At 41.6% G+C, this 15,008-nt stretch overlaps 1 protein-coding gene across 2 annotated transcripts in view; it reads right to left on the bottom strand.

Annotated features, from left to right (window-relative positions):
* Positions 1 to 7,593: 7,593 nt before the first annotated feature.
* Positions 7,594 to 15,008, bottom strand: part of LOC106549176 (dimethylaniline monooxygenase [N-oxide-forming] 4) — a 103,346-nt gene continuing 95,931 nt past the window's right edge. The window contains exons 7-8 of one of the 2 annotated variants that reach the window (XM_087726679.1): positions 13,408 to 13,480; positions 7,594 to 9,051 (exon numbers count right to left, since the gene is read on the bottom strand). In XM_087726679.1, coding sequence (XP_087582805.1) covers positions 8,667 to 9,051; positions 13,408 to 13,480 — 458 coding nt within the window. In that variant the 3' untranslated portion in view covers positions 7,594 to 8,666. The remainder of the gene's footprint in view (positions 9,052 to 13,407; positions 13,481 to 15,008) is intronic. The other variant, XM_087726680.1, reaches the window with a different exon arrangement.

The following is a 15,008-nucleotide window of genomic DNA, read 5'->3' as shown; positions in this document are numbered from 1 at the left end:
CAGATGTTCTCAATTTATGAAACCAATTGTTTTAAATGGTTAAAGGGCTCATAATGAAATAAAACATAAGGTGCACTTAAACCCCTGGGGTGGTGTAGGTTCTATGGCTAATTCTAAAGGCAACATTCTGACAGCTGGCACCACCTAAGAGCACAATGCAGAGAGCACAAGGGAATGAGCCTGAACTTGCAAATTGCTGGAAATAAAACATGCAGCATCACAATCAATTTAATTGCATAGTAAAGCTATTCTATTAACTCACAAACTTTATATTCTCAATCAATAGTATATCCAGAAGTGGAACATGCCACCAATATTCAGTAACCCAAGGTGAGCAAATACTATAAAAACAATTGCAACACATTTGTACACAAATACAGTATATTTCATTTCATTTCCCTTTATTTGTATGCCGCCCTTTTCCCTGGGGGGACTCAGGGCGGCTCACAGCTCAAAAAAAAAGGGGGGGGGGAAGGACAAACAATTTTCCAACATGAAGACAATACAACATATTAAAAAGAAAACACAACAGTCACACAATTCGGGTGGGGTTAGAATCTTAACCCCAGGCCAGCCGGGACAGCCAGATCTTTAAAGCGGCGCGGAAGGACTGGAGGGTGGTGAGGGTCCTAATCTCCACGGGGAGTTCGTTCCAGAGGGTCGGAGCAGCCACCGAGAAGGCTCTCCTCCGGGTAGTTGCCAGTCTGCACTGGCTGGATGATGGAATTCGGAGGAGGCCTAATCGAAGCGATCGTATCGGTCTACTGGAGGTAATTGGCAGTAGGCGGTCTCTCAAGTACCCAGGTCCACTACCATGAAGGGCTTTGTAGGTGATAAGTAGCACCTTGAAGTGCACCCGGAGATCAACAGGCAGCCAGTGCAGCTCGTGGAGGATAGGTGTTACGTGGGTGAAGCGAGGTACACCCACGATCGCTCGTGCGGCCGCATTCTGGACTAGCTGAAGTCGCCGAATGCTCTTCAAGGGCAGCCCCATGGCATATTGAATGCCAAAGCCTCTTCCCACTTTGGTTTTGTAATTTCCTCTTGTAGGAAGTTATCACCCAGCCCTCTCCCAGAAAAATGAAATATCCTAGGAAATATTGAAAAGGCAGAATATTTCTCTGGATGTGAAAAGGGAAGAAACATGTTTTAAAAGACAGAATAGCTGCCTGCAGCTTCCTGCCCACCCCCCTTTGTCAATGAGCCATTAAAGCCTGAGCTAGTCCACTTTACATAATATAGAGTTTTCCCCTTCAGCTCCAGAGTGATGGGATTAAGGCATGATAATATTGGCCCTTTATCCAACTGGCCACATGGCATCTGAGAACTCAACCAAACCTGGATTCAAAACCCAGCCTAGAGAGTTGCCCCTGCATGGGCCCATGGGAGTCTGATAACCAATCAGAAAACAAGCTCAAGATTAAAGGCCAGAGAGGGCATAAAACCAGACTCAGCTTCTCTTCCTCCCTTCCCTTCTCCACCAACATTGAAGCATGTGATCACCTTTTCTGTTCAGGACTCAAGCCATGTGGCCCTGTCCACCATTAAACCATCTTTCCAAGCAGCCTCCATGTCTCCAGTGTCTTTTTCCCCACTTGGAGCCGAACCCAGAAGGACATTTCTTCCAACACTCTTTTACTGCAAATTATTCAGTTTGTAGTGTTGGAAGAAATGTCCATCTGGGTTCAGCTCCAAGTGGGGAAAAAGACACTGGAGACATGGAGGCTGCTTGGAAAGATGGTTTAATGGTGGACAGGACCACATGGCTTGAAGTCCTGAAAAGGTGAACATACTTCCATCGTTGGATGAAGAAGAAGAGAAAGAAGGGCTGTAAGTTCCTGGCTTTATACTCTCTGTTCAGGCCCCACCTCTCTGTTTCCTGTTCCTGTGTAAGAAATGTATTCTGATTGGTTATCAGACTCCCATGGGGCCATGCAGCTCACTTACCAGCAGGCAGAAGTCAATCCAGAATGATGTAGATGTTAATACAAAGAACTGATCAAATTAAAATGGTGAAATTAGTCAGGGAAATATTTTTCAAAGAAACTTTTGCCGCCATTTTTTCTTCCACACGAGCCGACCTCCAACCTCCGTGCCCCTCCCCTCTGGAAAATCCAGGAAATAACACTTGCGGCCCCTCTAGCCAAGCATTTCCTGGAGCTCTATGGTACTTGGTCATTTTTTCTTATAAAATGAGGTAAAAGGGGCGGGGGGGGGTGTCCGTTTTCTTGCTTTAAAGTTTTAATATCTTCAATGAAAGTACTGAGACAGAGAGAGAGAGGTTAGACAGGGTGTCTTTTGTCTTGCCCCGGTTAGGATTTCTTAAGCAAATCCACTGGCCTTTCAACATGAAGCCAGAAAATCGGGACTTTTTAAAAACGGCCCGGGACACGGGACAAATTGTTATAAAGCGTGACCGTCCCGCTGAAATCGGGACGTCTGGTCACCTTACCCCATAGGAATCTGGCAACAGCCATTAAAATATTGGACATATTCTTGCACAGGAACAGGCATCTCCAAGAATGTATAAAAGCCTACCTACCTCAAGCCCATTTTGTCAGCTATCCCCAAAACATGCTGCTGTCACTGAAGTTTATGGCTAACAAACAAACTGACACTTTCTTTCCTGCAACCTGCCTCAATTTCATTTCAGCATCTTTCTCCCAGCTTGGAACAGGACTTGATTTTTCTTCCAACAAATTTCTTTTATTTTATGACTATCATCCCTAATTCCCCCAAATGCCAGCCTTCCTTAACCTGCTGCTTTCAGTTACAATTCCTTACACCATATTCTGTCCTATGGCTAAGAAGATGGGAGTTAAACTTCAAACTACTGAAAGGCCCTAGCTTGGGGAAAATTGTTTGGTAATAATACAAATCACCCTTCCAAAATACGAATTCCAAATATGACATATGGATGAAAGAAAAAGTAAATACCATATTTTTCAGGGCATAAGACACACCTTTTTCCCCACAAAAGAGGGTGAAAATTTGGGTGCGTCTTATATACCGAATGTAGCCCCACCCACCCCCACCAGAGGCCAAAAACGTGAGGCATGGAGGTAGCGATGGTCTATGGCAATCCCTGCAGCCCGGAACAGCTGATTGGGGGGTATTCCAAGTCCAATCCCGCCAATCAGCTGTGCTGAATCAGGCTGCAATAAGTGCTGAAGCTGACCTGGCTGTTCAAAGTTTGCAGCAGCAGCCATATTCAGAAAGCACAGTAACTGATTCAGCAGGATTCAAAATAATAATAATATGCAATACATTGCCAAAAGCAGGTTTCCCAAGGTAGCAGTAAATACAAGCAAAACACAAGCAGTTTCACTTTCAGTTCTCGGCTAAGCCAGGCTCCTTCCTGTCTCCTTGTTGCTCACACAGCAAATGTCAGAGTCCAAGTAGCCTTCCTTAGTTAGGTACCTAGTTGCAGGGATGTGCAGTCACTAGAGGCAAGGGAGGCGGAGCCTCACCAGTCTCCTCAGGAAAAAGAAAGAAATTTAAATTTTTTTTTTTAAAAAAAAATTAAAGCCAAGATAGTTGCTACCAGATTCCAGGTCACAGTGGCTTGGTGTCTGCTTAGTGTTAACCAAAGCAGGAGGCGAGATAACTCGGGGCCTCCTTTCCATAAGGAATTTTTTGCCTTCTAAAAGTTAAGAAAGAGTTAAAAGGCAAAAAAGTTCAGATGCAAAAGAGGCACTAATTCTCCCGCCTCCTGATCTGGAAGCAGCGAATCATGTCTTCTTGAGCACGCTTACGTTGGGCGGGTTATTTCGGAGGGCGTGCTTCAGAGGAGACAGGAGTGGGGGAGAAGGAGGAGGCTCACTCTTTGCTGCAGACCCAGGCGCTTGGCTGCTCCCGCGATGCAAATTCCCCCCCCCCTGCTGAGGCCGACTGCTGCCCTGCTGAGCTGCTTCGCAAAAGGATGCCCAGCTGAGCCTCACCAGGCATAAACCTCACCGCACGTCACTGCCTAGTTGCTATGCCTATTCGGCGGCTGACCTTGTTACCATGTGTCAGCCGAATGCCATGGATGCTGGTAGGCAGAGGCAGAATTTTTCTTATTATTATTTTCCTCCCCAAAAACTAAGGTGCGTCTTATACTCTAGAACATCTTATACTCCGAAAAATATGGCACATTGGATGGTTCGGGTGGGGTGGGGGCGGGGTGATTTTATTATAATATACTATATTATTTATTTGATTCTTTTTATTAGTTTTATTGTTTTTAATTTGCTTTTATATTCTGTAAGCCGCCTTGAGTCGCCATGGGCGGATAGATGGCAATAAACATTCAAATTATAATAATGATGCTGATGATGATTGGCAGAAAGAAGTATTGTCCAAATTTGTCATTCAATAACAAATCATCCCCAAAACAAATTTACTGATAAAAATCCCATTAAAAATGAAAAGTTACATAAATCTGTAGATCAGAGACCCTAGAGCAGTGATGGGTAACCTTTTTTGGATCGGGTGCCAAAAGCAAGGGGAGCACAAGGGGGTCATGCGCGGGCGTGCTCACACCCATAATGTTATGCGCATGACCCCAGCTCCCCCCACTTCTGGCGTGTTTTTATCGCCCTCTCCAGGCTCCAGAGGTTTTCTAGGAGGTTTCCCTTGAAGGCTCCGGAGGGCGAAAAACGGCCCTACAGCCAAACCGTCAATAGGGCCATTTTTCGCCCTCCGGAGCCTTCAGGGAAGCCTCCTGAAGTCTCCGGAGGGCAAAAAATGTCCCTACAAGCAAACCGGAAGTCCATCCCCAAACTTCCAGTTTGTCCGTAAGGCTGTTTTTTCGCTCTCCGGAGGCTTCAAGGAAGTCTCTACTGACAGGGCAATGCCTCACGTGCCCTAACAAATGGTTTCGTGTGCCACCTGTGACATGCATGCCATAGGTTTGCCATCACAGCCCTAGAGGTTGTTTTTTTTACTTTTAAGTAAAGCAACAGTGTAAGTAAAAAAATTTAAAATACAAGATCTTGCCAAAGCCACTTCATTGTTAATTTTAGGAAATTGTGGTACTGCCAATTTTGAGAAACTTTTCCCTAAAATGTTCCTTCCATCTAATCCCGATGCCTCTATACTATGTTTCCCCTGTGGCTTATAGCAGGAAGGAGTTTTGTTTTTGTGTTATATAAAAACCAGAACATATTATCCAATTTTTAAAATCAAATCATAGCTGCACATACGAAATAGAAAGAATTATCGTTCTAAATACGGTAAGATAAATTGCATGGTTAAGTATTATATTTATTAAAACTATACTATTATAACCATATTTTTTGGAAAAAATAAAGGGCAAATGTGAAAAAGGGACAAATCTGAAAGATTCATAGCATAAAATATATAGTTGCTTAAAACTTCGCTTTGCAAAGGAAAATTCAAGAGCAAAATCAAGAAAAACTTCACAAAATAGCACATAGCACATTCTCAAAACATCTTAACTCAAATAGTATAGGTGAATTTATTTTAAAAAGATAATTCCATTTCCATATTTGTCGGGTACTTGGTGTTCTCTGATTGGGCTATTTTATTCACTGCTTAATTGTTGCTCTGGAATTAATCCTGGTATTAATCTCTTATTATCTAGGTGTTTATTGCTGGGGAGGAGATGTTTTTGTCCTTTTGTTTCCTTGTTGATTGTCTCTTTTGAATGGTACATAGCTGTATATAGATATAGATGTATATCTATGTACCTAGTGATGGCTGATTTGTATGAGTGCCAAGCTTTCAGAAATTCTCTAGTTTCTCTAGATTTGGTTTGGTCCAGGATTCTCAGTCGAAACTATGGTTAAACTTGTCCATGTGTTGTGCAATTAATTCGTTTTCATCATGTTCTCTGACTGCTAGTTGGTGTTCATGAATCTTTGCCTGCTTATCCTACATAGTGACTGTTACAGTCCTTACACTACGTCAGAGGTGGGTTCCTACCAGTTCGCACCTATTCGGTAGAACCGGTTCGTCAAATCTACCGAACCGGTTAGAAGAGGTTCCACCAGTGGACCCGGAAAGCAGGCCACACCTACGGAAGAGGTTCCAAATTTTTTTTTGAAACCCACCATTCACACACACACACACACAGACTGACACACACACACACAGAGAAAGCAAGGAATAAATAAATAAATAAATAAAAAAGAAAGAAAGAAAAAGAGTGTGAGATGAAAGAAAAAAAGAAAAAAGGGACAGAGAGACAAAAGGAAGGAAAGAGAGAGAGAGAGAGAGAGAGGGAGAGGGAGAGAAAGAAAGAGAGAGAGAATGAAAGAAAACACATGGCTGGCAAGCCACTCCCACCAGGTCACATGGCCAGCAAGCCACTCCCACAAAGGAGGCCACAACCACGGAGTAGGTTCCAAAAAAATTTGAAACCCACCACTGCACTACGTGTTGTAAATGATTCCTGGTTTTTGTCTGTGTGTGTAGTTGCTGGGTATTTTGATTCACTTAAGATGTTTTGGAGGTGTTTAGTTGGTTGGCGTTCTACAGTGATGCTATGTGGTTGTTGTAGTCTGTTGGTTGTTACATAAGTTATTGTATAGACGATTTGTTTTCATTTTCCTGATGTTCATGGTTGTTGCAGTGTCTTTGTGTTTGTCTTACATAGCTTCTCTTATGGAAGGTTGGCTTGTGACTTTGGTATTGGAGCACTTGGTTAGCGTGGGTGGCTTTACAATAGATTTGTTTTTTTTTTTAAAAATTGCCACCATTATCTCTTCTGACATAAATTATCCTACCCCACTCTCAACCTTATGTTGCCTCAATAAAAACGAGTGTGCGCCGTCCAAACTTTACAGTTTTAATGTGGGACAAGTGAAGAAAATTGGAGAATTCCCCAGCTGAATTTCCCCTTTGATGAAACATCAGCTATCCAGGAAGAAGTACTACCCATTATGTTTGTCAGGCTTTTTGGCGAGCCAGACTAGAAATAGATAAGGGGACATTCAAGGACAAGACAGCTTTTAACAAGTAGATTTAGTGAAGAAAAGATAACAACTGTCATTATAAAACAATTTTAGTAACTGCTACCTATCAAATGTAAGCCCTAATTATATTGAAATAGAGGTACACATTCTTGTTCTCTTTTCTTTTGCCTGCATAATGGAATGGGCTTGAAAGTTGTGTTGGGAGTATACTCCTAGTGTTGGGTAGGATATATGTGTGTGTGTGTGTGTGTGTGTGTGTGTGTGTGTGTGTGTACACATACATACAAAACACAGCCCAGAGAGTTGCCCCTGCTTGGCCCCATGGGAGTCTGACAACCAATCAGAATACATTTCTTACACAGGAACAGGAAACAGAGAGGTGGGACTAAACAGGTTATAAAAAGCCTAGCAAGCCCCTCCTTCAGCCCTTCTCTTTTCTCCACCAACATTGAATCATGTGATCACCTTTTCTGTTCAGGGCTCAAGCCATGTGGTCCTGTCCACCAATAAACCATCTTTCCAAGCAGCCTCCATGTCTCCAGTGTCTTTTTCCCCACTTGGAGCCGAACCCAGAAGGACATTTCTTTCATTACCATAAAGCGAGATGACTATGTTTTATAATTAGGCTCACATGGTGTATATTTTGTAGAGCTAGGAGGCTGATAACAATACATTTAGTGAATGTAAATGTTTATTTTTGATTACAGTTTGCTTAGAGCATTTAAAGCTATATACTTCATTGCATTTTAATTTTTAAACAATTGATGCAGCTTAGAAAGCAATATTGGAAAAAAACAACCAGTCAATAAGGAAGGATTATAGGGCAGTTTAGTCATTTTTTAGTCATTTATTTGACATTTATAGGCTGCCCTTTTCCCTGAGGGGACTCAGGGCAGCTTACAATTAATGGGAAGGGAGTGTAAGACAAAACACAAGAAAGAAAAAAAATGTGAATAAAAAAATAAACCGATAAAACACAACATTCATTCAGCATTCAGGTGGGGCGAGGTTCGAGTCTTATCCCCAGGCCTGACGGGATAGCCAGATCTTGAGGGCTGTGCGGAAGGTCTGGACGATGGTGAGGGTACGAATCTCCACGGGGAGATCGTTCCAAAGCGTCGGAGCTGCAACTGAGAAGGCTCTCCTCCGCGTAGTCGCCAGTCAGCACTGACTGGCAGATGGAATTCGGAGGAGGCCTACTCTATGCGATTTGATGGGACGAAGGGAGGTAATTGGCAGAAGGCGGTCTCTCAGATAGTCAGATCCACTACCATGGAGGGCTTTATGAATGGTGAGTAGCACCTTGAAGCGCACCCGGAGATCAACAGGTAGCCAGCGCAGCTCACGGAGGATCGGTGTTATGTGGGCGAACCGTGGTGTGCCCACGATCACTCGCGCGGCCGCATTCTGGACTAGCTGAAGTCGCCGGATGCTCTTCAAGGGCAGCCCCAGTTGTTTATAGGGTGCCTGAATCTAATGAAAATGGGGAAGATCATGGAAAAATAAACAGAAGACAAAACTTGCAGTTTCGCATAAAGTCAGGATGCTATTTTGTATAATCTGTGAAACAAGCACAGGTTTCATGAGGTGAACATATATTCATAATATTTCTGAGCAAAATATTGTATATTACAAGATTATTTTTCCAAGTCCAGCATATATGGCATATGGCTTGTGTATGCTGCTTTGATGCCAGATTAGTTTTTTTTTATTCCTCCTGTAAAATAATGAAATAAAGTTCTAAGATTAGGTATTTTCCTTAGCTAGTATAAAATGAGTACTGACGTATGTAAACATGAGTATAGTCGTTCCAAGGAGTGCAGTGAAGTGAAATACTTTTTTCCAAAGGGATGGCTTGATATGTTTTGAAGAATTATCTACGATCCGAGTCTTCAAGGGCTTGAGAACACGGTCCCACTGGGTCAGAATTGTACTTCTAGCTTTCTCCCACTTCCCAGGCCCACAGAGGCGATACTGGTAAGAGGTACAAGGACCAAAGAAGACTTTCAAAGCTAGTTTGGGGTCCTGTAGTAAAAGTAATGACACATTGGGCTTAACTCCTATGCAAACAGCAATTTCATCCATGTAGTGAACAAATAATTCCTTTTCTTTCTCTGTGTTGGAAGTACCCCTGGAGCAGAAGACAAATGGAAATAATAATCAGTATTCTGTAGCTATAGATGGAGAGAAAGATAGGGGACTTGTGGGGCAATTGCTATGCCATGTGTTGGAGACAGCCTGGTCTGTCAGGTGAGGAATTAGTCTGGAATCTTTGCATGGGCACCAGATGGCAAAGTGGAACCCCCCCCACCCCACCCCTCTGAATGCCACTGAACATTATGTAGTCTGGCCGAAGTGCAAAGCATTAGTCTGGGAGATTGCTGCGAAATAGGTATGAGCAATGAAGTAGCTAACTGAACTCTTCATGTGCGGATCTGTTGTTCATGCTTGATACCACACTGCCTTTGGCACTGGGAACTGTAGTTCAGCAATATCCAGAGGAACATTTATTGTGAACTTTGATGTGATAAGTTTGACTGAAAGAAGTCATTCTAGATCCAGGCATTAGTGAAAGCCAGAGAGTTGTGAACGTGGAATTTGTTAAAACAAAATAGCAGCAAATGGCAAAATACATAGTAGGATATAGTAGAGAACAAATTAAAGATGCTATATAGCAAATTTAATTCAGTTTACTTGTACATGAAATTAAATAAAATGTCCTCGACCAGATTCATATCCTTTGGGAGTAGAATTTTGTGAATGCAATTTACAGTCCAATATCATAATGAATAAAAACCTCTATCCCTGCATTAAGCCATGGCATATTGAGTAATAGTTTGACTTTATTTTTTGAAACTAAAAAGAAACCTGCAATATCCGAACCATCAGAAACCATAGAAATGTTTGAAATACAGAAAGGTTGCTTCCTCTGAAGTTAAATGTGACCCATTCATTTGTAGATCAGTTGAATGTATGTCACAGCAAATTATCTTTCACCCAGAGCAATAAATTGCTCAGATCTCCTCATGTTTTGCCTTGTCCCTGAGGTCTGTTTACCTCTCTCTTCTCTAGCAGAAGAAAAACTCAGTAGCAGTGGTGGGTTTCAAATTTTTTTCGAACTTACTCTGTGGGTGTGGCCTCCTTTGTGGGAGTGGCTTGCTGGCCATGTGACCTGGTGGGAGTGGCTTGCCGGCCATGTGTTCTCTCTCTGTCTCTCTCTCTCTCTCTCTCTCTCTTTCTCTCTCTCTCCTTCCTTCCTTTTGTCTCTCTGTCCCTTTTTCCTTTTTTTTCCTTTCATCTCTCTCTCATTTTTTCTTTCTTTTTTTCTTTCTTTTTTTCTTTCTTTCTTTCTTCCTTTCTTTCTCTTTCTCTCTCTGTGTGAGTGTGTGTGTGTCTGTGTGTGTGTCTGTGTCAGTGGTGGGTTTCAAAATTTTTTGGAACCTCTTCTGTAGGTGTGGCCTGCTTTCCGGGTCCACTGGTGGAACCTCTTCTAACCGGTTTGGTAGATTTGATGAACCGGTTCTACCGAACTGGTGCGAACTGGTAGGAACCCACCTCTGCTCAGTAGCCTCTTATTTGCTTTTCTTAATGTTATTTCTGATTAAAACAAAAACAACGAAAAACTCCGCTCATATATATCCAAACCAAGCATATAACAATAGCAATAGCAGTTAGACTTATATACCGCTTCATAGGGCTTTCAGCCCTCTCTAAGCGGTTTACAGAGTCAGCATATTGCCCCCAACAACAATCCGGGTCCTCATTTTACCAACCTCGGAAGGATGGAAGGCTGAGTCAACCTTGAGCCGGTGAGATTTGAACAGCCGAACTGAGGAACTGCAGTCAGCTGAAGTAGCCTGCAGTGCTGCATTTAATCACTGCGCCACATCGGCTCCAGGTAACAAGGGTTACCTGGAATCAAAAGTATCTAATTAGAAGTGTCTAACCACACAGAAGAGCTACAATTGAATAACTCAGATGCTTCTAGGTCAGATTTGTATTGTGCCTCATCCACAGAATTTTACATTAAAAAGGGTGAGCATTATAATACCTTCTCCCTGTAACTCTCCTCTATCCTCTTTATCCCACTCAAAACCCAAAGGAAAAGAGAAAATACCGTGGCTACATAATATCTTTTTCTTAATGGTATTAAATCTGGAAATATTTCATGAATCAAGGTGTAGTGGAAGTTATTTTCTGCGGCCACATGATGGCACCATATGGACAGTTGACAACTACAAACTGCACCATATACATAATATTTTCTTCTTCTACAGTTTAAGGCTTCTATGGTTTAAGGATTTTCAAACATGTTCTATGTTCTCTAATGCCATTAAAGGGACAGAGGCTGATAATACTCTTCTGCCTCAAGGATCCTAAAAGATTTCTTGTTATGTTTAGTAAATGTTATATTTACTAAACATATATTTGACGGGTTACTATGTGACCCGTCAAAACCGCGCTCGACTAAGCCGCGCCTGATTAAACCGCGTCGCTGACATCATCAACAGGGCGACAACAGCGAGCGCGGAGAAAGAAGGGCGCTTTAAATAGCGCTTTGAAAGCAAACCGATTCAACTTAAGGTAATGGTTAGGTTTAGGGTTAGCTTTAGGGTTAGGTTAAGGGTTAGGGTTAAGTTTAGGGTTAGGTTAAGGGTTAGGGGTAGGTTTAGGGTTAGGTTAAGGGTTAGGATTAGGTTTAGGGTTAGGTTAAGGGTTAGGTTTAGGGTTAGGTTAAGAGTTAGGGTTAGGTTAAGGGTTAGGGTTAGGGTTAGGTTTAGGGTTAGGTTAAGGGTTAGGATTACGTTTAGGGTTAGGTTAAGGGTTAGGTTTAGGGTTAGGTTTAGGGTTAGGTTAAGGGTTAGGTTAAGGGTTAGGTTTAGGGTTAGGTTTAGGGTAAGGTTAAGGGTTAGGTTTAGGGATAGGGATAGGTTTAGGATTAGGTTTAGGGGGGTTAGGTTTAGGTTTAGGGGTTAATTTTAGGTTTAGGGTTTACAGCATGCTTCTGTCTCCATGCTGTTGTCGCCCTGTTGATGACGTCAGCGACGCGGTTTCGTCGAGCGCGGTTTTGTGGGTGAACCATATTTCTATTCAGAGGGTACATTGGGTAGCTCTCAAAATATCATTCAGCATCTATTTAGATTAAAAAAAACTTGATAAAGAATATTAAAACAGCCAGAGTTACATACACTTCTGTACCTGTTAGCTTTTTTACCTATATACTTGAAGCAGCAACTCTTAGGCCACAGCTATGTACCATTAATATCCACAAGCAGTATGCCAAGATAAAATGTTTTGTCCCAATTGTTGATCCTTACAATGCTGCAGTAGCAAGAAAGTGGTACGTTCTACCCTTACTGTTTCAATGCAAGGCAAATTAAAGAAAGTTATTGGTAAATTCTCCCAGCTTCCCTTCCCATTATGTAACCCTGTAGGCAGGAAAAAGCAACCTTCAATTGTAGTCCGTGATATAGGAATGTGCCAGGATAGGCAGCTGCTTAAATGTGGTCTCACTAGTGCTGTATAAAGCTGTACTACTCTTCATGTGATCTCGAAACTATTCTTCTGTTGATGCAATCTAGGACTTCATTAGCTTTTTTGGCAGCTGTAGCACATTGCTGGCTCATACTTATGTGATGGTCTACTAGAGATGCTGGTCTAGTATAATAAAGATTTGAACTGATTTGACAACCAAGATTGAATAAGAAATTTGAAAACCATTTGTGAGGCATTATATGGGTAGATGTCCAATCTTTCCATGATCAAATGGCATATCCTAATCCTGAATTCTTCCTAATTCATTGATGAAATGAGCTAAATTATAGTGTGCCAGGAGAAAAGAGAAAAAAAATTACTTTAAAACTGGAACAGATAAAGATTAGTTAAATGAGCTAAATTATAGTGTGCCAGGAGAAAAGAGAAAAAAATTACTTTAAAACTGGAACAGATAAAAGATTAGGTAAACTGATTCAGCTAGGGTTTGAGGATGAGATGAAGGTAATGTCATCAGGACATGGTATTTAAAAACTGGAACATGTTCATCCTGTAGTTAGGGGGATAGGAACTTAAGACCTTAGGCTCAATTTTTCTTTCTTAAATCAATGTCAGGACCAGTTGCTAAAATGCACATAAACATGTTCAAAAAAATTATCAGGAGTTGAGCTGAGTGGAATTACAGGTTATTTGTTTACATTAAAAAAAAAACACAGTGTGGATCTTTGTTATCCCTTTTCCAATTTACTTCATTCTTTGTGATATGTTTTGTCTCATCTTATTTTAGGAGTGTCATGTCTTCTCTTTAAAGAGTTTCTGTCTGTTAACTTCTTCCCAGGAACTTTGCATATATCTTTCAAGGTATTTGCTAGGATGATACCTTGAATTAATGTTTGTTGAATCTCCGGGTTAATATTTTCTCTTATAATTCACTGAAGCTGAGAGGCAAAAAGTACTAACGACAGCTTTTAAAATAATATACAATATTTCATACTTTTTAAGGAGCCTTTTCTTCTGCTTAGCAACTTCATTCATCATTCTGTTCATTGGAGGCAGCTTATTAAATCCTGGTAAGAAAAAAAGAAACAGTATGGATGAGTTTTGACCATGACAACTTCAGCTGTTGCTTTGAGTTTCTTTATGAGAAATGGCGTGTTAGGCTCACACTTTGTGGCTAGTTACAATGCCAATTATAAGATGGTCATCTTATCAATCATGTTACAGATCATTAACCAAAGTGTTCACAACCTCTGTTTACTTTGCTATAGAGAACAAGTTTCTAAGTAATCTGTCCACTGTCATTCTGTCTGTCTGTCTGTCCCATCCATCCTAGCAACTTCTGAAGTTTTACTCATATGCCACTACATGAGAAATACAAATCAATCAGTTTCTCATTCATTTTTCAGAACCAAGCGCACAAGATATGTATGTGAAAAACAATGGTGTGTGAACCGAAGGTCTTAACTAAGTGCTGTTTTTCTGTTATCATGCACTGATTTGTAAGAGATTAAAAACCAGCAATATTAACATGACCCGACAAATGCGCGAACGTCAAAAGCGCGCCGACAAAACAGCGGCGCTAAAACCGCGATGTCAAAAGCGCGCCGACAACAGCGCGCCGACAAAACCGCACCAACAGAAGCGCGATTTAAGTTAAGGTAAGGTTTAGGGTTAGGTTTAGGGTTAGGTTTAGGGTTAGGTTTAGGGTTAGGTTTAGGGTTTGGTTTAGGGTTAGGGTTACAGCGCGCTTCTGTCGGCGCGCTGTTGTCGGTACGCTTCAGCACTCATTCGTCGGCGGGGTTTTGTCGGCGCAGTTTTGTCACCGCGGTTTAGTCAGGCGTGCTTTTGTCGTTCGCGCATTTGTGGTGGAACCAATATTAATAGCAATAGCAATAGCAGTTAACTTATATACCGCTTCATAGGGCTTTCAGCCCTCTCTAAGCGGTTTACAGAGTCAGCATATTGCCCCCAACAACAATCCGGGTCCTCATTTTACCCACCTCGGAAGGATGGAAGGCTGAGTCAACCCTGAGCCGGTGAGATTTGAACAGCCAAACTGCAGAACTGCAGTCAGCTGAAGTAGCCTGCAGTGCTGCATTTAACCACTGCACCACCTATTAAACATCCACAAACTACTTAATCTTTCTATATGGGTTCAATTCATGTGTACAGTATTGGTTAATACTTACGTTGGATTATACATCAATCATAGCCCTTCTGTGCTATTAATCAATGCCTATATCTTTTAAAATCCCTTTTTGATTTTTTTTTTCCTGATTGCAGAAAATACGACTTCAGCAACGGAGTGGTGAACGCCTGGAATGCACTACCTGACTCTGTTGTTACATCCTCAAACCCCCATAACTTTAACCTTAAACTGTCTACTGTTGACCTTACCCCATTCCTAAGAGGTCAGTAGGGGCGTGCAGAAGATCCCTGTCCTACTGTACCCATTTATTTGTACCCATTTCCTGTGTTCTTATTCCTGTTTATTCTTATTCCTGTTATCTTGTACATGAGTGACAAGCTAAATAAAAATAAATAAATAAATAAATAAATAATTTGGAACTCTCTCTGCTACAAATTGAAATAGAT

The sequence above is a fragment of the Thamnophis sirtalis genome, unplaced genomic scaffold, assembly GCF_051295495.1.
Source record: "Thamnophis sirtalis isolate CommonGarterSnake01/CBP01778 unplaced genomic scaffold, rThaSir2_p1.2 scaffold_12, whole genome shotgun sequence".
NCBI lineage: Eukaryota > Metazoa > Chordata > Lepidosauria > Squamata > Natricidae > Thamnophis > Thamnophis sirtalis.
This window is presented reverse-complemented; position numbering and strand designations above follow the sequence as displayed.